We start from the raw sequence: 24,125 nt of genomic DNA on the forward strand, positions 1-24,125 counted from the left end.
CCCACTCACTCACCTAACCACCCACCCGCTCACTCATCCACTCGCTCACTCTCACTCACCCACCCACTCACTCACCCACTCACTCACTCACCCACTCACTCACCCGCTCACTCACTCGCTCACCCACTCGCTCACCCACTCACTCACCCACTCACTCACTCACTCACCCACTCGCTCAATCACCCACTCGCTCACTCACCCACTCACTCACACACCCACTCACTCACCCACTCACTCACTCACCCACTCACTCACTCACCCACTCACTCACTCACCCACTCACTCACACACTCACCCACTCACTCACTCACCCACCCACTCACCCACCCCACTCACTCACTCACTCCACCCACTCATCCACTCACTCACTCACCCACTCACTCACACACTCACCCACTCACTCACTCACCCACCCACTCACCCACCGCACTCACTCACTCCACCCACTCATCCACTCACTCACTCACCCACTCACTCACCCGCCCACTCACCCACTCACTCACCCACTCACCTCACCCACTTACCCACTCACTCACCCACTCACTCACCCACTCACCTCACCCACCCACTCACTCACTCACCCACTCACTCACTCACCCACCCACTCACTCACTCACCCACTCACTCACCCACCCACTCACTCACCCACTCACTCACCCACTCACCCACTCACTCACCCACTCACTCACCACCCACTCACTCACTCACCCACTCACACACTCACTCACCCACCCACTCACCCACTCACTCACCCACTCACACACTCACCCACCTCACCCACTTACCCACTCACTCACCCATCCACTCACCCAACCAACCCCCCCCACTCATCCACACACTCAACAATACAAACAACCGCCATTCGCCAAGGAGTGACGTCACCACGGTGTCTGTGCCAGGCCAGGTGCACCTTGAGGCGACGTGAAGTGTCGGAGGCTCGCAGGAACCACAGCTGGTAGACGTACCAGCTGTGGCCCCTACTCCTGTTCCAACTTTACGTCTACTCACCCACGTGTCTGTGTGAGTGGTTCGTATGTACAGTGAGGGCAAACCAAGTATTTGATCCCCTGCTGATTTTGTACGTTTGCCCACTGACAAAGAAATGACCAGTCTATAATTTTAATGGTAGGTTTATTTGCACAGCGAGAGACAGAATAACAACAAGAAAATCCAGAAAATCGCATGTCAAGGCGCTGCTGCTGAGACTGGAGCGTGCCACTAAGAGGTGGGGCCTTACCATCAGCCCCACCAAAACTAAGCACCTGCCTGGGTATTTTGTACCATCGGACCACTCCACCCCCACAACTCCCAATCGGTGATGGGGCAGTTGTGGAGAGAGTGGAGAGTTTCCCATACCTGGGCAGTGTGCTTATTACCGGCTCCAGTTTAACAGCAGAGGTCTCACTCCGAATCAGTCGAGCGGCAATATCTTTTCATCGGTTGCGTAACGCTGTGTGGAAGCTACCTGGTCTGTCGCTCCGCACTAAGCTTCAGGTCTTCTCGGCCACGGTCATTCCCTCCCTTCTCTACGCTTGTGAAACGTGGACCCCCTTAATGGAACATCTTCGCCGGTTAGAAACATTTAGGCTGGCCTGCCTACGATCCATCCTGGGTTTAACCAGACTGGATTGTGTGAGGAGCTCACAAATCCTTGAAAGATCTGGGCAAGGTCCCATCGGCGAGCTCCTCCGGTGGGGAAGGCTGCGATGGCTGGGTCATGTAGCCCGCATGCCCAGCCACTGCATGCCGAAACAGCTTTTGTTCGGCCGGATTGGGGGGGCTAAACGGGCGCGGCACGGGCTAGAGAAGAGATGGAGTGACGTGGTACAGGAGGACGTGGAGCTGAGTGGACTTGCCGATGACCGGTACCAGCGGTGTCAAGATCGGCCTCTGTGGAGGAGGCTCGTGAAGGATGCTACTGGGCAGTTGGAGGCAGTCGCCCTCCAAAACAACTGAGGGTGGAGAAGCGACGCTCACAACGAGCGGAGCGCCGGGTGGCTAAAGCACAGCAGGTTGGCACAGTAGGGGGCACAGGTGGTGCATCAGCCAGTCATCTCAGTCAGTCGACCCGTGGCACCTGCTGGGTCTGCCCCGTGACCTCCTGCAAGCGGGCGTTCGACACTTCACGTGGCCTCAAGGTGCACGTGGCCTGGCACAAGCGTCGTGGTGACATCACCGCCACTTAGTGGCGAATGGCGGTTGTTGTTGTGCGTCTGTATCCGTGTGCGCGTGAGTGGACACAGGGCAAGAGGAAGATTTGATTATTTATTTATCACCAATTACTCCACAGGTCAACACAAACTAATAATGTACATGTGCGCGTGTGTGTGTGTGAGGAGTATTGGTGCAGCGGTTAGCGCTACGCTGTACCACGAACCTGGCCACCAGAGTTCCATTCCCGTTCACAGTCAAAATCGGTGACGATAATCTGAACAGATCCTGGGCCTCCCCTAGGTCGACTCAGCCTCAAATGAGTTACCTGGTGCGGCGTGTAACAAACACCAGTACTGGGGAAACAAAGGCGGACCGGGCGTGGTGCTGGCCACCCACCCCCTCTGTGTGACACAGTGCCGGTAGCCTTCAGAGGTGCTCGCAAAACAGCACTTGCTCCTGCAGCCTGTGTGGGCTACAAGGGGGAACTTTGGCTTTATGTGTGGAGAGTGAGTGGGTGGGTGAGTGTGAGTGAGTGGGTGAGTGAGTGGGTGAGAGAGTGGGTGAGAGAGTGAGTGGGTGGGTAAGTGTGAGTGAGTGGGTGAGAGAGTGAGTGGGTGAGTGTGTCAGGATGAGTGGGAGTGAGTGAGTGAGTGGGTGAGTGTGTGTGTGTCAGGGTGAGTGGGAGTGTGTCAGGGTGAGTGGGAGTGAGTGTGAGTGGGTGAGAGTGTGAGTGGGTGTGTGTGTGTATCAGGGTGAGTGGGAGTGAGTGTGTCAGGATGAGGATGAGTGGGAGTGAGTGTGAGTGAGTGGGTGAGAGAGTGAGTGGGTGAGTCTGTGTTTGAGTGTGTGTGAGTGTGTGAGGGTGAGTATGAGGGTGAGTGGGTGAGTGTATGTGTGAGTGTGTCATGGTGAGTGGGAATGAGTGTGTGTGAGTGAGTGGGTGTGTGTGTGAGAGAGTGAGTGGGTGAGTGTGTGTGTGAGTGTGTCAGGGTGCGTGGGAGTGAGAGCGAGTGGGTGAGAAAGTGAGTGGGTGTGTGTGTCAGGGTGAGTGGGAGTGAGTGGGTGAGTGTATGTGTGAGTGTGTCAGGGTGAGTGTGTGTCAGGGTGAGTGTGTCAGGGTGAGTGTGAGTGGGTGTGTGTGTCAGGGTGCGTGGGAGTGAGTGTGAGTGGGTGTGTGTGTGTCAGGGTGTGTGAGTGTGTGTATGTGGTGGCGTCACCGCCACTTAGTGGTGAATGGCAGTTGTTGTTGTTGTGTATGTGTGTATGTGAGTGTGTGAGTGAGTGTATGGAACATCTTCGCTGGTTAGAAACATTTAGGGCTGGCCTGCCTACGATCCATCCTGGATTTAACTAGGCTGGATTGTATGAGGAGCTCACAAATCCTTGAAAGATCTGGGCAAGGTCCCATCGGTGAGCTCCTCCGGCGGGGAAGGCTGCGATGGCTGGGTCATGTAGCCCGCATGCCCAGCCACCGCATGCCGAAACAGCTTTTGTTCGGCCGGATTGAGGGGGCTAAGCGGGCGCGGCACGGGCCAGAGAAGAGATGGAGTGATGTGGTACAGGAGGACGTGGAGCTGAGTGGACTTGCCGATGACTGGTACCAGCGGTGTCAAGATCGGCCTCTGTGGAGGAAGCTCGTGAAGGACGCTACTGGGCAGTTGGAGGCAGCCGCCCTCCAACAACAACGGAGGGCGGAGGAGCGACGCTCACAACAACGAGCGGAGCGCCGGGTGGCTAAAGCACAGCAGGTTGCCACAGTAGGGGGCACAGGTGGTGCATCAGCCAGTCATCTCAGTCAGTCGACCCGTGGCACCTGCTGGGTCTGCCCCGTGACCTCCTGCCAGTGGGCGTTCGACACTTCACGTGGCTTCAGGGTGCACATAGCCTGGCACAAGCGTCGTGGTGACGTCACCGCCACTTAGTGGTGAATGGCGGTTGTTGTTGTGTGTGTGAGTGTGTGTATGAGTGTGTGTGAGTGTGTGTATGAGTGAGTGTGTGCGAGTATGTGAGTGTGTATGTGAGTGTGTGAGTGTGTGTGAGTGAGTGTATGCGTGAGTGTATGTGTGAGTGTATGTGTGAGTGAGTGTGTGTGAGTAAGTGTGTGTGAGTGAGTGTATGTGTGTGTGAGTGAGTGTATGTGTGTGTGAGTGAGTGTATGTGTGAGTGTGTGAGAGTGTATGTGTGAGTGAGTGTGTGTGTGAGTGAGTAAGTGTGTGAGTGAGTAAGTGTGTGAGTGAGTAAGTGTGTGAGTGAGTGTCTGTGTGTGTGAGTGTCTGTGTGTGTGAGTGTGTGAGTGAGTGTGTGTGTGAGTGAGTGTGTGTGTGAGTGAGTGTATGTGTGAGTGAGTGTATGTGTGAGTGAGTGTATGTGTGAGTGAGTGTATGTGTGAGTGAGTGTGTGAGTGAGTGTATGTGTGAGTGAGTGTATGTGAGTGAGTGTGTGTGTGAGTAAGTGTGTGTGAGTGAGTGTGTGAGTGAGTAAGTGTGTGAGTGAGTAAGTGTGTGTGAGTGAGTAAGTGTGTGTGAGTGAGTGTGTGTGTGAGTGTGTGTGTGAGTGAGTGTGTGAGTGAGTGTGTGAGTGAGTGTGTGTGTGAGTGAGTGTATGTGTGAGTGAGTAAGTGTGTGAGTGAGTAAGTGTGTGTGTGAGTGTATGTGTGAGTGAGTGTGTGTGTGAGTAAGTGTGTGAGTGAGTAAGTGTGTGAGTAAGTGTGTGAGTGAGTAAGTGTGTGAGTGAGTAAGTGTGTGAGTGTATGTGTGAGTGAGTAAGTGTGTGAGTGAGTGTATGTGTGAGTGAGTGTATGTGTGTGTGAATGTGTGTGTGAGTGTATGTGTGAGTGGGTAAGTGTGTGAGTTAGTGTGTGTGAGTGTGTGAGTGAGTGTGAGTGAGTGTATGAGTGAGTGAGTGAGTGTGTGTGAGTGTATGTGTAAGTGTGTGTGTGAGTGAGTGAGTGTAAGTGTGTGTCTGCTCATCTCTTCTCCAGTTTCTTGAACTTTGCTTCTAGGAGACAGAAGGTGGAGAGAGACACGGGGAGAGAGACACGGGGAGAGAGACACGGGGAGAGAGACACGGGGAGAGAGACACGGGGAGAGAGAGAGACACGGGGAGAGAGCCACAGGGAGAGAGAGAGAGACACGGGGAGAGAGAGACACGGGGAGAGAGAGACACGGGGAGAGAGAGACACAGGGAGAGAGAGACACGGGGAGAGAGACACGGGGAGAGAGAGAGACACGGGGAGAGAGCCACAGGGAGAGATGAGAGACAACGGGGAGATGGATGAGAGACATGGCCATCCTTAAACTATGACATTGCCGATGACGCTGCTGCTGCTGCTACTGCCGATGATGCTGTTACTGATGCTGCTGTTGACGCTGATGATGGAACGCTGAATGAGCTCATCCCCACACCCCATTCCGCTCTACGATGCCCTCTGGATTCCGGCCCATAAGAACCCCCGTCATTGCGACTTGTAGTACAACAACAACAAAAACTAACAACAAAAACTAACAACAACAACAAAACAACAACAAAAACTAAAATTTCATCGCCGCACGAGCGCGGAACGCCTCACCTGGCATCGTCTGCAGTATCCTTCGCGGTAATGCGGAAGAGTATTTGTTGGATTTTGAAATGATCGGAGCGCGTGTCTGCTTGCATGTTCACCAGGAAGTACTCTGTGTGTGTGCGTGTGTGTATTTCAGTTTAACTCGTGGTTTCCCCCTAATGGAACATCTTCGCCGGTTAGAAACATGTAGGGCTGGCCTGCCTACGATCCATCCTGGGTTTAACCAGACTGGATTGTGTGAGGAGCTCACAAATCCTTGAAAGATCTGGGCAGGGTCCCATCGGTGAGCTCCTCCGGCGGAGAAGGCTGCGATGGCTGGGTCATGTAGACCGCATGCCCAGCCACCGCATGCCGAAACAGCTTTTGTTTGGCCGGATTGAGGGGGCTAAGCGGGCGCGGCACGGGCTAGAGAAGAGATGGAGTGATGTGGTACGGGAGGACGTGGAGCTGAGTGGACTTGCCGATGACCGGTACCAGCGGTGTCAAGATCGGCCTCTGTGGAGGAGGCTCGTGAAGGACGCTGCTACTGGGCAGTTGGAGGCAGTCGCCCTCCAACAACAACGGAGGGCGTAGGAGCGACGCTCAGAACAACGAGCGGAGCGCCGGGTGGCTAAAGCACAGCAGGTTGGCACAGTAGGGGGCACAGGTGGTGCATCAGCCAGTCATCTCAGTCAGTCGACCCGTGGCACCTGCTGGGTCTGCCCCGTGACCTCCTGCCAGCGGGCGTTCGACACTCCACGTGGCCTCAAGGTGCACATAGCCTGGCACAAGCGTCGTGGTGACGTCACCGCCACTTAGTGGCGAATGGCGGTTGTTGCTGTGTGTATGTGGTCAATGCAGTAACTTGATGGTTTTAAAAAAAAATTGTTTTGTTTTTGTGTATGTATTTAAAAAATTTTTTTAACCCACCTGACTTCACCGAAACAAACTTCACATCTGCAAGTGGTCTTCTTGGTTCTTATTTTAATTATATATATATTTTTATTTTACTACGACTTATTGGTTATTATTTCATCATGTTGTATTTGTGTTATTTCATTATTTCCCTTCTTACGCGGCGGTGACTTTACCGAAACGAACCAACAATACGAATCCCTGCAGTCACGAAAGCTTCCAATCAAAATGTAACCGTTTAATCGTGGCCAGAAAGAGTTAAAAAAAAAAACAATTATTATCTTAACACGACTCTGCTGTCAGAAAGGGGTAAAATAATCCCATCCTCAGAACCTCCTTTGCCGGTAGCAAATACCTGGGCTCTAAGGAAAGCTGTCCTGGGTGTGGACCAATCGATTTCAAGGACAGTGCCGATACATTATCAGAGTAGTTGTTGTTGTTTTTTGTTTGCATTCCTACCGCAGGTATTGTGGTCAATGTAAACATGACTCCTTGTCAAAAAAAAAGGTGTCAGTTTTGCTGCCAGATACAAGGGGTAAAAAAAACGAATTCACATATTTTGCTACTGGCAAATGAGGTCTCCAATGGCGTCAATGCTTCACCCCGAGCTCTCACACTCTGATGGGGGTTTTGCTTTTAAGTTGTGCGCCTTTTGGCGTCTTCTGGTCCAACACCAGTGTGAGACTGGGCTTCTAAGGAAAGCTGTCTCAGGGAGGGAACCAATCGATTTCAAGGACAGTGCCGATACATTGTCAGAGTTGTGTTATTTTATGAGACCTCCTTTGCCAGTAACTATATCTTGTTACTGGCAAAGGATGAGGTCTCATAACGTAAATGCTCACCCCGAGCCCTCAATATTCTGATGGTGGCGCTGTTTTTGAGTTGTACGCCTTTTGGCGTCTTCTGGTCCACACCAGTGTGAGAGACTAAAGGGGCTCTAAGAAAAGCCGTCTCGGGTGTGGACCAATCAAATTCAAGGACAGTGCCAATATTATTATCAGAGTTGTCTTTTTTGTTTGCACTTTGACCGCTTGTGTTGTGGTTATTGCAAACATGATGCCTTGAATAAAGGTGTCAGTTTTTGTGCCAGTTAAAAGGGTAAAAACCTCATAATAAAGGTTTTTGGGTTAGATCGCGTTTATTTATAAATGTGTCGTAACCCTCCACCACCCGACACGGCCAATCAGCAAAAAAATAAGTGTCACGTTGACAAAAGACAAATAATTCACTACTTCAGCCCACCGGTGTGTTGAAGAGTTAATCCACATTTACAGTTTGAGTACGACGTTTCGCTGGTAAATACATCCAGCATCATCGGGCAATTCTGGCGAATTTTTTTTGCTGATTGGCCGTGTCGGGTGGTGGAGGGTTACGACACATTTATAAATAAACGCGATCTAACCCAAAAACCGTTATTATGAATAATATTGGTCGCGAAAGCCTACGTGTTAAACAGGGTAAAACCTATTCCTAGTTATGTTATTTGCTTGCATTCCGACCGCAGGTAATTGTGTCCAATGCACAAACACGACTCCTTGTCAAACAAAAAAAGGTGTCAGCCTTGCTGCCGGATACAAGGGTGTAACAAACAAAAAAAAACCAATTAGCAAACAAACCCATCCTCATTCTTTTCGTAAACTTTGATGCTGGCAAGCAAATATGAAAATGAAAAAAAAAAAGCTCTCCCATTTTTGTCGGATCTGCCCCACGCTATGGGCTTGGACGAGGGGAAAAACCCTCGCTCCAGGAACGATCCCGTCGCCACGGGATCCCCTCGGCCTGCCCGCCACCCCCGTTGCCGCAGGCCGGCCCCGCCACGCTCCGAAATCGCCGCCGATCCCGGGCCGATTCGCGCCCAAGCTGAACCACGTAGCGCAGGGCAGCCAGACGAGGCGCTAAACGTGACCCCACCCCCCCTACCCACCCACCCCCCCTACCCATCCACCCCCCTACCCATCCACCCCCCTACCCATCCACCCCCCTACCCATCCACCCCCCTACCCATCCACCCCCCTACCCATCCACCCCCCTACCCATCCACCCCCCTACCCATCCACCCCCCTACCCATCCACCCCCCTACCCATCCACCCCCCTACCCATCCACCCCCTACCCATCCACCCCCCTACCCATCCACCCCCCTACCCATCCACCCCCCTACCCATCCACCCCCCTACCCATCCACCCCCCTACCCATCCACCCCCCTACCCATCCACCCCCCTACCCATCCACCCCCCTACCCATCCACCCCCCTACCCATCCACCCCCCTACCCATCCACCCCCCTACCCATCCACCCCCCTACCCATCCACCCCCCTACCCATCCACCCCCCTACCCATCCACCCCCCTACCCATCCACCCCCCTACCCATCCACCCCCCTACCCATCCACCCCCCTACCCATCCACCCCCCTACCCATCCACCCCCCTACCCATCCACCCCCCTACCCATCCACCCCCCTACCCATCCACCCCCCTACCCATCCACCCCCCTACCCATCCACCCCCCTACCCATCCACCCCCCTACCCATCCACCCCCCTACCCATCCACCCCCCTACCCATCCACCCCCCTACCCATCCACCCCCCTACCCATCCACCCCCCTACCCATCCACCCCCCTACCCATCCACCCCCCTACCCATCCACCCCCCTACCCATCCACCCCCCTACCCATCCACCCCCCTACCCATCCACCCCCCTACCCATCCACCCCCCTACCCATCCACCCCCCTACCCATCCACCCCCCTACCCATCCACCCCCCTACCCATCCACCCCCCTACCCATCCACCCCCCTACCCATCCACCCCCCTACCCATCCACCCCCCTACCCATCCACCCCCCTACCCATCCACCCCCCTACCCATCCACCCCCCTACCCATCCACCCCCCTACCCATCCACCCCCCTACCCATCCACCCCCCTACCCATCCACCCCCCTACCCATCCACCCCCCTACCCATCCACCCCCCTACCCATCCACCCCCCTACCCATCCACCCCCCTACCCATCCACCCCCCTACCCATCCACCCCCCTACCCATCCACCCCCCTACCCATCCACCCCCCTACCCATCCACCCCCCTACCCATCCACCCCCCTACCCATCCACCCCCCTACCCATCCACCCCCCTACCCATCCACCCCCCTACCCATCCACCCCCCTACCCATCCACCCCCCTACCCATCCACCCCCCTACCCATCCACCCCCCTACCCATCCACCCCCCTACCCATCCACCCCCCTACCCATCCACCCCCCTACCCATCCACCCCCCTACCCATCCACCCCCCTACCCATCCACCCCCCTACCCATCCACCCCCCTACCCATCCACCCCCCTACCCATCCACCCCCCTACCCATCCACCCCCCTACCCATCCACCCCCCTACCCATCCACCCCCCTACCCATCCACCCCCCTACCCATCCACCCCCCTACCCATCCACCCCCCTACCCATCCACCCCCCTACCCATCCACCCCCCTACCCATCCACCCCCCTACCCATCCACCCCCCTACCCATCCACCCCCCTACCCATCCACCCCCCTACCCATCCACCCCCCTACCCATCCACCCCCCTACCCATCCACCCCCCTACCCATCCACCCCCCTACCCATCCACCCCCCTACCCATCCACCCCCCTACCCATCCACCCCCCTACCCATCCACCCCCCTACCCATCCACCCCCCTACCCATCCACCCCCCTACCCATCCACCCCCCTACCCATCCACCCCCCTACCCATCCACCCCCCTACCCATCCACCCCCCTACCCATCCACCCCCCTACCCATCCACCCCCCTACCCATCCACCCCCCTACCCATCCACCCCCCTACCCATCCACCCCCCTACCCATCCACCCCCCTACCCATCCACCCCCCTACCCATCCACCCCCCTACCCATCCACCCCCCTACCCATCCACCCCCCTACCCATCCACCCCCCTACCCATCCACCCCCCTACCCATCCACCCCCCTACCCATCCACCCCCCTACCCATCCACCCCCCTACCCATCCACCCCCCTACCCATCCACCCCCCTACCCATCCACCCCCCTACCCATCCACCCCCCTACCCATCCACCCCCCTACCCATCCACCCCCCTACCCACCCACCCCCCTACCCACCCACCCCCCTACCCACCCACCCCCCTACCCACCCACCCCCCTACCCACCCACCCCCCTACCCATCCACCCCCCTACCCATCCACCCCCCTACCCATCCACCCCCCTACCCATCCACCCCCCTACCCATCCACCCCCCTACCCATCCACCCCCCTACCCATCCACCCCCCTACCCATCCACCCCCCCACCCATCCACCCCCCCACCCATCCACCCCCCCACCCATCCACCCCCCCACCCATCCACCCCCCCACCCATCCACCCCCCCACCCATCCACCCCCCCACCCATCCACCCCCCCACCCATCCACCCACCCACCCATCCACCCCCCTACCCATCCACCCCCCTACCCATCCACCCCCCTACCCATCCACCCCCCTACCCATCCACCCCCCTACCCATCCACCCCCCTACCCATCCACCCCCCTACCCATCCACCCCCCTACCCACCCACCCCCCCACCCACCCACCCCACCCCACCCCCCAACCTGTAAACGTGCTCTCTCGCGCGTTGTTTGGAACGTTACCGAGTTGATCTGGCCCATGCCTTCCAATCGCTCCGGTAGCGTTCCGTGGCCTGATAGGCACCGGGCCCGCACAGCGGCAGGAGGTGAGAGCGGCGAGTCCGCACGTAGCCCACCCCACCACCACCCCACCCCACCACCACCCCACCACCACCCCACCACCACCACACCACCACCCCACCCCACCACACCACCACCACCACCACCCCCACCCTTCCTGACCAGCGACTCACCTCAAGAGGTGTTTACCGCACGGTGAAAAACCTTTATCTGGGAAGGCGTCAGGCCGTTCGGTTGCCGGGGGGGCAAAAAAAGAAAGAAGAGAAATGTTGGCAAATATCGCTTCCAAACGGCGACTCCGCCGGCGTTCTGGTGCGTTGGATCTTATTCACCACTTCCGTCCGCGCCTCCTTCCCGCACTGCGCCCAGTCACGTGGTGTTGGTGTGAAGCCCACAGGCTCTAAGCCCCCCCCCCTAGTGGCCACGATGAGTAACAGACTAACGTCGCTGGAGACCTTCTACGAAAAGGGGGAAAGACCCAATGATGAACACCCCCCTCCCCCCGCGCGCCCCCCCCGCCCCCCCCGGTCCGTGAAAAAAAAATTGTCTTCCACGAAACCGGTCGCTGTTGCCAAAAAGGTTGGGGGCCGCTGCAGTCCACAGCATGCCCTGGTGGTCCCCCTCTTTAAGAAGGGGGACCGCACAGACTGTAACAACTACAGGGGCAAGTCACTCCTCAGTGTGAGGCCGGGAAAGGTCCCTGGCAAGGATTATTCAGCATCGCCTCGCCAGGCACCATGCTGAGGAGAGGCTTGCGGAGCCCCAATGCGGTTTCAGGAAAGGGCGGTCCTGCACGGACGCCATATTTTCCGTCCGTCTGCTACAGCAGAGGTGTAGGGAATTCCAGCAAGAAATACATCTCTGCTGTATTGACCTGGTCAAGGCCTATGATACCATCAGTAGGCCTAGGCTCTGGGTTGTTCTTTGTGGTTTCGGAGTCCCTGACTCGCTGCTCACGATCATTAAGGACCTTCATGATGGTGAGCGGGCCCGGGTAAAACTACGTGGCCGAGAGCCGGAGCCATTCCCTGTTCCCCTTGGGGTGCGACAGGGATGTCCTCTGGCTCCCACATTATTATGGCTGTACCGGAGGAATTTCCATCTGGTACAGATACAATGGGAGGCTGATCGATGCCCGGGTACGGTCAAGAGATGATTCTCTATTGGTCAACCACGTTTTGTATGCCGATGATCTGGTGATTGCTGCTCACTCAGAGGAAGAGTTTGAGGCACTGCTGCTGAGACTGGAGCGTGCCACTAAGAGGTGGGGCCTTACCATCAGCCCCTCCAAAACTATGCACCTGCCCGGGTATTTTGTACCATCAAACACTCCACCCCCACAACTCCCAACTGGTGATGGGGCAGTTTGTGGAGAGAGTGGAGAATTTCCCATACCTGGGAGGTGTGCTCATGACTGGCACCAAGGTTTGACAGCAGAGGTCTCACTCTAAATCGGTCGGCCGGTATTATCTCTTCATTGGTTGCGTAATGCTGTGTGGAAGCTACCTGTTCTGTCGTTCCACACAAATCTTCAGATCTTCTTGTCCACAGTCATGCCGTCCCTTCTCTACGCTTGCCAAACATGGACCCCCCTAATGGAACATCTTCGCCTACGATCCATCCTGGGTTTAACCAGGCTGGATTGTGCGAGGAGCTCACAAATCCTTGAAAGGTCTGGACAAAGTCCCATCTGTGAGCTCATCAGGCAGGCAAAGCTGCGTTGGCTGGGTCATGTAGCCCGCATGCCCAGCCACCGCATGCCGAAGCAGCTTTTGTTCGGCCGGATTGAGGGGGCTAAACGGGCGCGGCACGGGCTAGAGAAGAGATGGAGTGATGTGGTACGGGAGAACGTGGAGCTGAGTGGACTTTCCGGTGTCAAGATCGGCCTCTGTGGAGGAGGCTCGTGAAGGACGCTGCTATTGGGCAGTTGGAGGCAGTCGCCCTCCAACAACAACGGAGGGCGGAGGAGCGACGCTCACAACAACGAGCGGAGCGCCGGGTGACTAGGGCACAGCGGGTTGGCACAGTAGGGGGGCACAGGTGGTGCATCAGCCAGTCATCTCAGTCATCTCAGTCAGTCGATCCGTGGCACCTGCTGGGTCTGCCCCGTGACGACCTCCTGCCAGCGGGCGTTCGACACTGCGCGCGATGGCCTCAAGGTGCACATAGCCTGGCACGAGCGTCGTGGTGACGTTGCCGCCGCTTAGTGGCGAACGGCGGTTGTTGTTGTTGTTGTTGATGTGTGAGTGTGCGCGTGAGTGTGTGGAGTGTGTGTGTACGAGTGTGTGTCTACGTGTGTGTGTGTGTCTGTGTGTACATAGGCGCTGCTGCTGCTGCTAGCTGCTAGCTGCTGCTGCTTCTAGTCGCTACTCACTAACGCCACTTCTTCCTACAGCCTGCTAAGGGAGGCTACCCGGGGGAGCTTTGTCTTCGGCGGTGTTACCGAGGCGTTTGGAGTGAGCGTCGAGTCTGTAGGCGGCCTGCTCCAGCAGAGACACTTGCAGCTCCACAGAGTCCACTTGTGAGAGACACTGCTGCAGCGCTGCGTCTACGGAGACACGGGCAGGGAGAGAGAGAGAGACACGGGCAGGGAGAGAGAGAGAGACACGGGCAAGGAGAGAGAGACACACGGGCAGGAAGAGAGACACGGGAAGAGAGACACGGGGAGAGAGAGACACGGGGACAGAGAGACACGGGGAGAGAGACACGGGGAGAGAGACACGGGGAGAGAGACACGGTGAGAGAGAGACACGGGGAGAGAGACACTGGGGGAGAGAGAGAGACACGGGCAGGGAGAGAGAGAGACACGGGCAGGAAGAGAGACACGGGAAGAGAGACACGGGGAGAGAGAGACACGGGGAGAGAGAGACACGGGGAGAGAGACACGGGGAGAGAGAGAGACACGGGGAGAGAGAGAGACACACACGGGGGGAGAGAGAGACACGGGGAGAGAGAGACACGGGGAGAGAGAGACACGGGGAGAGAGAGAGACACACAGAGAGACACACGGGAAGAGAGAAGAGACATGGGGAGAGAGAGAGTTTCCGTGCGTGTCTATGGGTCTCTATGGGTGTCTATGGTTATCTATGAGTGTCTATTGGTGTTCTATGGTCTCTATGATTATCTATGGGTGTCTATGAGTCTCTATGGTCTCTGTGGGTCTCTATCGGTGTCTGAGTCCTTGTGGGTCTCTATGAGTTTCTGTGGGTCTCTATGAGTCTCTGTGAGTCTCTATAGGTGTCTGAGTCTCTATGTTCACCCACACTGCTGAGTGAGTGTGTTGAGTCTCTATGGGTGTCTATGGGTCTCTGCGGGTCTCTATGGGTGTCTATGAGTCTCTGAGTCTCACTCACACTGCTGAGTGAGCGTGCTGAGCCTGCCGTGCGTCTCTATGAGTCTCTATGGGTGTCTATGGGTGTCTATGAGTCTATATGGGTCTCTATGGGTGTCTATGAGTCTCTGTGAGTCTCACACTGCTGAGTGAGCGTGCTGAGCCTGCCGTGCGTCTCTATGAGTCTCTATAGGTCTCTATGAGTCTCTGTGGGTCTCTATGGGTCTCTATGGGTGTTTATGAGTGTCTATGGGTCTCTATGGGTGTCTATGAGTCTCTATGAGTCTCTATGAGTCTCTGTGGGTCTCACACTGCTGAGTGAGCGTGCTGAGCCTGCCGTGGGTCTCTATGGGTCTCTATGGGTCTCTATGGGTGTCTATGAGTCTCTATGAGTGTCTATGGGTCTCTATGGGTCTCTATGGGTCTCTATGAGTGTCTATGGGTCTCTATGGGTCTCTATGGGTCTCTATGAGTGTCTATGGGTCTCTATGAGTCTCTGTGGGTCTCTATGGGTGTCTATGAGTCTCTGTGGGTCTCTATGGATGTCTATGAGTCTCTATGAGTCTCTGAGTGTCACTCACACTGCTGAGTGAGCGTGCTGAGCCTGCCGTGGGTCTCTATGGGTCTCTATGGGTCTCTATGGGTCTCTATGGGTCTCACACTGCTGAGTGAGCGTGCTGAGCCTGCCGTGGGTCTCTATGGGTCTCTATGAGTCTCTGCGGGTCTCTATGGGTGTCTATGAGTCTCTATGGGTCTCTATGAGTGTCTATGAGTCTCTATGAGTCCCTATGGGTCTCTATGGGTGTCTATGAGTCTCCGTGGGTCTCACACTGCTGAGTCAGCGTGCTGAGCCTGCCGTGGGTCTCTATGGGTCTCTATGGGTCTCTATGAGTGTCTATGGGTCTCTATGGGTGTCTATGAGTCTCTATGGGTGTCTATGAGTCTCTATGGGTCTCTATGGGTGTCTATGAGTCTCTGAGTGTCACTCACACTGCTGAGTGAGCGTGCTGAGCCTGCCGTGCACGCTCCGTGCCTGCTCCCCCATCTCGCCGTAGCTCCGTGCCGTGAGACGGTTCAGCTGCTCCAGCAGCCGGTAGTCACCGCACGTGGCTGGCAACACAACAACCACAACAACAACAACAATAACTACAACCATCACAACAACTACAACAACAACCACAACCATCACAACAACCACAACAACCACAACCATCACAACAACACAGCACCACCACAACAACAACAACAACAACCATCACAACAACCACAACAACAACCACAACAACCACAACAAAAACCATCACAACAACCATCACAACAACCACAACAACAACCACAACAACAACCACAACAACAACCATCATAACAAACATCACAACAACCACAACAACAACCACAACCATCACAACAACGACAACAACAACCACAACCATCACAACACAGCACCACCACAGCACCACCACAACAACAACAACAACAACCACAACCATCACAACAACAACCACAACAACAACCACAACAACCACAACCACAGCACCACCACAGCAACAACCACAACAACAACCACAACCATCACAACAACACAGCACCACCACAACAACAACCACAACCATCACAACAACCACAACAACAACCACAACCATCACAACAACCACAACCATCACAACAACCACAACAACCACAACCATCACAACAACACAACAACACCACCATAACAACCACAACAACAACCACAACCATCACTACAACACCACAGCAACAACCACAACAACAACTACAACCATCACAACAACACAGCACCACTACAGCAACACCACAACCACTATCACCACAAGAACCACAACCACTATCACCACAACAACCACAACCACTATCACCACAACAACCACAACCACTATCACCACAACAACCACAACCACTATCACCACAACAACCACAGCAACACCACCACAATAACCACTGTCACCACAACAACCACAACAAAAACCATCACAACAACCACAACAACCACTATCACCACAACAACCACAACCAGAACCATCACAACAACCACAATAACCACTATCACCACAACACAACAACCACAATAACCACTATCACAACAACCACAGCAACACCACCACAATAACCACTATCACCACAACAAGCATAACAACCACTATCACCACACTAACCACTATCACCACAACAACCACAACAACCACTACCACCACAACAACCACAACCACAGCAACACCACCACACTAACCACTATCACCACAACAACCACAACCATCACAACAACCACAACAACCACTATCACCACAACACAACAACCATCACAACAACCACAACAACCACTATCACCACAACAACCACAATAACCACTATTACCACAACACAACAACCACTATCACCACAACAACCACAACAACCACTATCACCACAACAACCACAACCATCACAACAACCACAATAACCACTATCACCACAACACAACAACCACAACCATCACAACAACTACCACCGTCACAACAACCAAATGACCACAATCACAGTAATACTCATCACAACAATCACAACAACCACAACAACCGCCACAACCACCACAAATCACTATCACACAATCGCAAACACAACCATCACAACCACATAATCACAATCACAACCATAACCACCACAGCAACGATAGCCATCAGAACAACCACAACAATCACAACCACAATCATCACAACTACAATCACAACCACAATAACCACCATCACCACAATACGACCATCACAACAACCACCACCGTCACAACAACCAAATGACCACAATCACAGTAATGCTCATCACAACAACCACAGCCATCACAACAACCACAACCACCACAACAATAACCACCACCACAGCACATGACCACAATCACAGTAAAAACCACACTCATCACAACCACAACATAACCACACTCATGACAACAACCATCACCACCAAAAGTGGGTGAGTGGGTGAGTGGGTAGGTGGGTGAGTGGGTAGGTGGGTGAGTGGGCGAGTGAGCGAGTGGGTGGGTAGGTGAGTGAATGAGTGGGTGTGTGAGTGAGTGGGTGAGTGGGTAGGTGGGTGAGTGGGTGAGTGAGTGGGTGAGTGGGTGAGTGAGTGGGTGAGTGAGTGGGTGAGTGAGTGGGTGAGTGAGTTGGTGAGTAGTGAGGTGAGTGGCTGTGTGAGTGAGTGGGTGAGTGAGTGGGTGAATGAGTGAGTGGATGGGTGAGTGGTGTGTGAGTGTGTGAGTGGGTGAGTGGGTGAGTGAGTGAGTGAGTGGGTGAGTGAGTGAGTGGGTGAGTGGGTGAGTGGGTGAGCGAGTGAGTGGGTGAGTGGGTGAGTGAGTGGGTGAGTAGTGAGGTGAGTGGGTGAGTGAGTAGGTGAGTGAGTGTATGAGTGAGTGGGTGAGTGAGTGGGTGAGTGAGCAGGTGAGTGAGTGGGTGAGTGAGTGGGTGAGTGAGCAGGTGAGTGAGTGGGTGAATGTGTGAGTGAGTGAGTGGGTGTGTGAGTGTCGGAGTGAGTGGGTGAGTGAGTGGGTGAGTGAGATGGTGAGTGAGCAGGTGAGTGAGTGGGTGAGCAGTGAGTGAGTGAGTGGGTGAGTAGTGAGTGAGGTGAGTGGGTGAGTATTGAGTACCGAACCCGCAAGCTCCCCGTGCAGGTAGGCGGACATCTTTGTGAACATGTCCCGGCACAGGGCAGTGACGTCGTCAGGGGGAGCTTCCCGCACCTCCTCAGCTGCCTCCACAGTCGCAGCTGGGAGAGACAAAGGGGGCACCTCACCTCATCACACACAGACACACACAGACACATATACATACACACACAGAACCACACACAGACACAGACACACACACACAGACACATATACATACACACACAGACACATATACATACACACACAGACACACACACACAGGTACACAGACACAGACACACACACACAGAGACACACACAGACACACACAGAGACACACACAGACACACACAGACAACAACAACCGCAATTCGCCACTAAGTGGCGGTGACGTCACCACGACGCTTGTGCCAGGCTATGTGCACCTTGAGGCCACGTGAAGTGTCGAACGCCCGCTGGCAGGAGGTCACGGGGCAGACCCAGGTGCCACGGGTCGACTGACTGAGATGACTGGCTGATGCACCACCTGTGCCCCCTACTGTGCCAACCTGCTGTGCTTTAGCCACCCGGCGCTCCGCTCGTTGTTGTGAGCGTCGCTCCTCCGCCCTCCGTTGAAGTTGGAGGGCGACTGCCTCCAACTGCCCAGTAGCATCCTTCACGAGCCTCCTCCACAGAGGTAGATCTTGACACCGCTGGTACAAGTCATCGGCAAGTCCACTCAGCTCCACGTCCTCCCGTACCCATCACTCCATCTCCTCTCTAGCCCGTGCCGCGCCCGCTTAGCCCCCTCAATCCGGCCGAACAAAAGCTGTTTCGGCATGCGTTGGCTGGGCATGCGGGCTACATGACCCAGCCATCGCAGCCTTGCCCGCCGGAGGAGCTCACCGATGGGACCTTGCCCAGATCTTTCAAGGATTTGTGAGCTCCTCACACAATCCAGTCTGGTTAAACCCAGGATGGATCGTAGGCAGGCCAGCCTAAATGTTTCTAACCGGCGAAGATGTTCCATTAGGGGGGTCCACGTTTCGCAAACGTAGAGAAGGGAGGGAATGACCGTGGCCGAGAAGACCTGAAGCTTAGTGCGGAGCGACAGACCAGGTAGCTTCCACACAGCGTTACGCAACCGATGAAAATATATTGCCGCTCGACTGATTCGGAGTGAGACCTCTGCTGTTAAACTGGAGCCAGTCATAAGCACACTATCCAGGTATGGGAAACTCTCCACTCTCTCCACAACTGCCCCATCACCGATTGGGAGTTGTGGGGGTGGAGTGTCCGATGGTACAAAATACCCAGGCAGGTGCTTAGTTTTGGTGGGGCTGATGGTAAAGCCCCACCTCTTAGTGGCACGCTCCAGTCTCAGCAGCAGCGTCTCCAACTCCTCCTCTGACTGAGCAGCTATTACCAAATCATCAGCATACATAACGTGGTTGACCAATAGGGAGCCATCCCTTGACCGCACCCAGGCATCGATCAGCCTCCCATTATATCTGTACCATATGGAGATTCCCCCGGTACAGCTATTGAAGGCCTCACGAACTACGTGGTCAAAATAGATGTTAAATCATGTGGGAGCCAGAGGACATCCCTGTCGCACCCCAAGGTGAACAGGGAATGGCTCTGACTCCCGGCCACGTAGTTTTACCCGGGCCCGCTCACCATCATGAAGGTCCTTAATGATCGTGAGCAGAGGGTCAGGTACTCCAAAAGCACGAAGAACGACCCAGAGCCCAGGCCTACTGATGGTATCATAGGCCTTGACCAGGTCAATAAAGCAGAGATGTAGGTCTTGTTGGAATTCCCTACACCTCTGCTGTAGCAGACGGACAGAAAATATGGCATCTGTGCAGGACCGCCCTTTCCTGAAACCGCATTGGGGCTCCGCAAGCCTCTCCTCAGCGTGCCTGGCAAGGCGATGCTGAATAATCCTTGCCAGGACCTTTCCCGGCACACTGAGGAGTGAGATGCCCCTGTAGTTGTTACAGTCTGTGCGGTCCCCCTTCTTAAAAAGGGGGACCACCAGGGCATCCTTCCAATCCTGCGGAACCCGTCCAGTGGTCCAGACTGTTGTTATGATGTCATATAGGGCAATCTGTGCACAAACGCCACCCTCCCTCAGCATTTCGCTTGGGAGATCATCTCTGCCCGCTGCCTTTCCTGGTCTCAGACTCCGGATCGCCTTCAATACTTCCTCAGCAGATGGCACCTCAGCCAGCCACTCACAGGGGGTGACTTCTTCCAATATTTGAGGCACCGCAGCCTCAGCAGGGTCATCCTCACCTTGTGCCACGATGTTTTCCTGGCTGTGGGATTTTCCCTCCCCCAGGACCTCACAGAAATGCTCAGCAAATCTGCGAACCTGTTCCTGGGGGTCGGAGATTGGATCACCGTTTTTTCCCCTAATGATGGTAATAGGTGTGGCGCTGCAGGTTACTTTTTTGATGGAGTTAAATAGAGATTTGTGATCACGGGCCACTGAGGCAGACTCGATCTCCTCAGCAACCCTCGACCACCACCCATCCTTGCAGCGCCTCACGGATCTCCGAACCTCCGAGTGAAGGCTGCGGTAAGCCTCCTCATTCTCTGACGTGGGATTCTGTAGCCGATGACAGTGGGCCTGTCGCTTTTTCTCAACCATCCTGAACACCTCCTCTGTCAGCCAGGGTCTCTGGGGAGGTCTGGACCGCGTACCCAAAGCAGCCATTGCAGCTGCATGAGTCACAGTCCTAAACCTCGCCCATTTACCCTCGACATCAGGGGGAGTCGGGGACGATGCCAATCCCAGCCGCAAGCGATGATGAAATTCTCGCTTGCAACTTTCATGAGATAACTGAGACCAGGCCACTTTAGGTCGGAATGGGGTCCTGGGTGTACACCCACCACCGGAGTGGAAGAATGGCAGGCGCATCTTACAGATGACTAGTCGATGGTCAGAGGGCAGATCAGCTCCACGGTAGGTCCTGGTGTCAAGGACATGGGCTCGCATCCGCTGGTCCGTCACTATGTAGTCCAGCAGATGTTCTTGCTTGGACCCGGCATGCATCCATGATGTTGTGTGGATGCGCCGATGCCGGAACAGCGTGTTGGTAATTACAAGCCCATGGGCTGCACAAAAATCTAGCAGCCTCCTACCGTTGTTATTGAGCTGATCTGGCCCATGCCCTCCAATCACTCCAGACCAGGTGCCAGTATCATGACCAACTCGGGCATTGAAGGCACCCAACATGATGACTCTATCCCGAGGGGTCACTTTATCCAGCACCTGTGACAGGTCATAGAAGGCATCTGACTCATCGGCTTTGCCTGCATCCCTCCACGGATGTTCATCTTCGGTGGGGGCATAAGTAACCACGACCACCATTCCTCGCCTCCGGTTGATGGGAAGGCGAGCCCAAAGTAGCCTGGGGCTTACAGCTTCCCACACCTCACCGCCACGCTCCCACGCCCCCTTCATTCTTTTGTTCAAAAGAAGAGCCACACCCTGTTGTTTGGCAGTCTGCTGCCCCGAGTAGAGGACTGTCCACCCCTCATGGTGGCAGGAGCCAGAGCCGGTCCACCGGACCTCCTGAATGCCGCATAGATCCAGGAGGTACCGGTCCAGCTCCCGACAGAGGAGTGGCAGCCTCTCCTCCGCAATGAGCGTTCGAACATTCCACGTGGCCACCCGTAGTGGCTTTTCGTTGTTTCTGGAGTAGCCCCGAGGGTAGGTATTCAATCTCCTGGCTCCGCCAATTGGGGTTTGGCCAGGAGACGTCAAAGACGCCTGGCCCCCCGGGGCCTCCGGCACAAGCTTATTAGTTACATATTTCAATTTAACTCGTGGTTTCGTGGTAATTAATTGAAGGTGGAGGGGTTACCAGCCCCTCGCACCCGTCCAGAGCCCCCGTTTAGCCCCTGTGGTGGACACATATGCCATGAGGGGAGGAGCCAATCAAAATTGGATCTCCCGCCACAGCACTGTCCACGACAGAGTTGCCCGTCCGGCACCGCGAGGAGGTAGGGGGTTGTTTTGCCGGACGGACTCACACAGGGACTCACACACAGAGACACATAGACACACACAGAGACACAGAGACACACAGAGACACGCAGAGACACACACAGAGACACACAGAGACACACACAGAGACACACAGAGACACAAAGAGACTCACACAGAGACACACACAGAGACACACAGAGACATACAGAGACACAAAGAGACTCACACAGAAACACACACAGAGACACAGAGACTCACACAGAGACACACACAGACACACAGAGACATACAGAGACATACAGAGACACACACAGAGACACACAGACTCACACAGAGACACACAGAGACACACACACAGACACACACAGAGACACACACAGAGACAAAGAGACACACAGAGACACACAGAGACATACCCAAAGACACACACAGACTCACACAGAGACACACAGAGACACACACAGAGACACACAGAGACACACACAGAGACTCACACAGAGACACAGACACACACAGAGACACACAGACACACACAGAGACACACAGACACACACAGAGACACAAAGAGACTCACACAGAGACACACAGACTCACACACAGAGACACAGAGACACACACAGAGATACACACAGAGACACACACACAGAGACACACATACAGAGACACACACACAGAGACACACATACAGAGACACACACAGAGACACACATACAGAGACACACACACAGAGACACACATACAGAGACACACACACAGAGACACACATACAGAGACACACACACAGAAACACACAGAGACACACAGAGACACACACAGAGACACAGAGACACACAGACACACACAGAGACACACACAGAGACACAGAGACACACACAGAGACACACAGAGACACACACAGAGACACAGAGACACACACAGAGACACAGAGACACACAGAGACACACAGAGACACGGCTCTGAGATTTCCTCCAACAGGGGCCTACAACCCCGGTAAGCCTACGGCCTTGCCTGATCATCCCGCCGCTCGGTGTTGGGGGGGGGGAAGGCCGCCACCTCCCCCACACCCCACCGGGCCTAACATAACTCACCCGTGGAGGCAGCCTCCTCGCCCGCCGCGGCCTCCTCGTCTTGCCGGGTGCCGGCCCCGTCCTGAGCAACCCCGTCGGGGACTTCTCCCCGCGGGAGCCCCTCGACAGCTGGGGGCAGAGACCCGGGGCTCGGCTCAGTCACCCCGCGGAGGATTTGGGACGCCTCGGCCGCCATCTTGCTACGGGCTTCTGAACCCCGCCCCCTTCCTCCCATAACGCCCCGTCCCCTTCCTCCTATAAGGCCCGCCCCCTTCCTCCCATAACGCCCAGACCGCTTCCTCCCATAAGACCCGCCCCCTTTATTCTCTAGACCCTCCCTCTCCTAGACCCCGCCCCATCGTCATCTACACCCTCCGTCCCCTAAACCCCGCCCCGTCCCTCCCCTAGACCCGCCCCCCTCCCCTCCCTCCGCTAAACTCCCCTCCTCCACCTCCTTCCAATAGATCCCCCCCCACCCTCCCTCCCCCCCTAGACCCCGCCCTCCCTCCCCCCCTAGACCCCGCCCTCTCTCACCTAGCCCCCGCCTTTCCTGCTCTAGACCCCGCCCTTGCTCCCCTAGACCCCGCCCTCCCTCCCTCCTAGACCCCGCCCTTCCTCCCATAGACTCCGCCCTCCCCCACTTAGCCCCCGCCTTTCCTTCCCTAGACCCCGCCCTTTCTCCCCTAGACCCCGCCCTTTCTCCCTTAGACCCCGCCCTCCCCCCCAAGACCCCGCCCTCCCTCCCCTAGCCCCCCACCCCTCGTGGGGTCGTCACAGGGTCATTGGC

At 55.5% G+C, this 24,125-nt stretch overlaps 1 protein-coding gene across 3 annotated transcripts; it reads right to left on the reverse strand.

Moving 5' to 3' along the window:
- Window positions 1–2,252: 2,252 nt before the first annotated feature.
- On the reverse strand, window positions 2,253–23,572 carry LOC116958040 (biogenesis of lysosome-related organelles complex 1 subunit 2). Of its 3 annotated transcripts, none has more exons than XM_076054897.1 (5): window positions 23,360–23,572; window positions 18,295–18,408; window positions 15,646–15,765; window positions 13,738–13,872; window positions 2,253–5,151 (listed from the first exon to the last, which is right to left on the reverse strand). In XM_076054897.1, the coding sequence occupies exons 1-5, from the start codon at window positions 23,532–23,534 to the stop codon at window positions 5,120–5,122; spliced, it is 576 nt and encodes a 191-aa protein (XP_075911012.1). In that variant the 5' UTR covers window positions 23,535–23,572; the 3' UTR covers window positions 2,253–5,119. The 3 variants fall into 3 exon arrangements, with proteins under 3 accessions (XP_075911012.1, XP_032836415.2, XP_075911011.1); XM_032980524.2 differs by having other exon boundaries at window positions 13,768–13,872; window positions 23,360–23,571; XM_076054896.1 differs by lacking the exons at window positions 13,738–13,872; window positions 15,646–15,765; window positions 18,295–18,408; window positions 23,360–23,572 and adding an exon at window positions 11,498–11,787.
- Window positions 23,573–24,125: the final 553 nt, after the last annotated feature.

Source organism: Petromyzon marinus, chromosome 68, assembly GCF_048934315.1.
Source record: "Petromyzon marinus isolate PM22_M1 ecotype Great Lakes invasive population chromosome 68, UKy_Petmar_22M1.pri1.0, whole genome shotgun sequence".
Classification (NCBI taxonomy): Eukaryota; Metazoa; Chordata; class Hyperoartia; order Petromyzontiformes; family Petromyzontidae; genus Petromyzon; species Petromyzon marinus.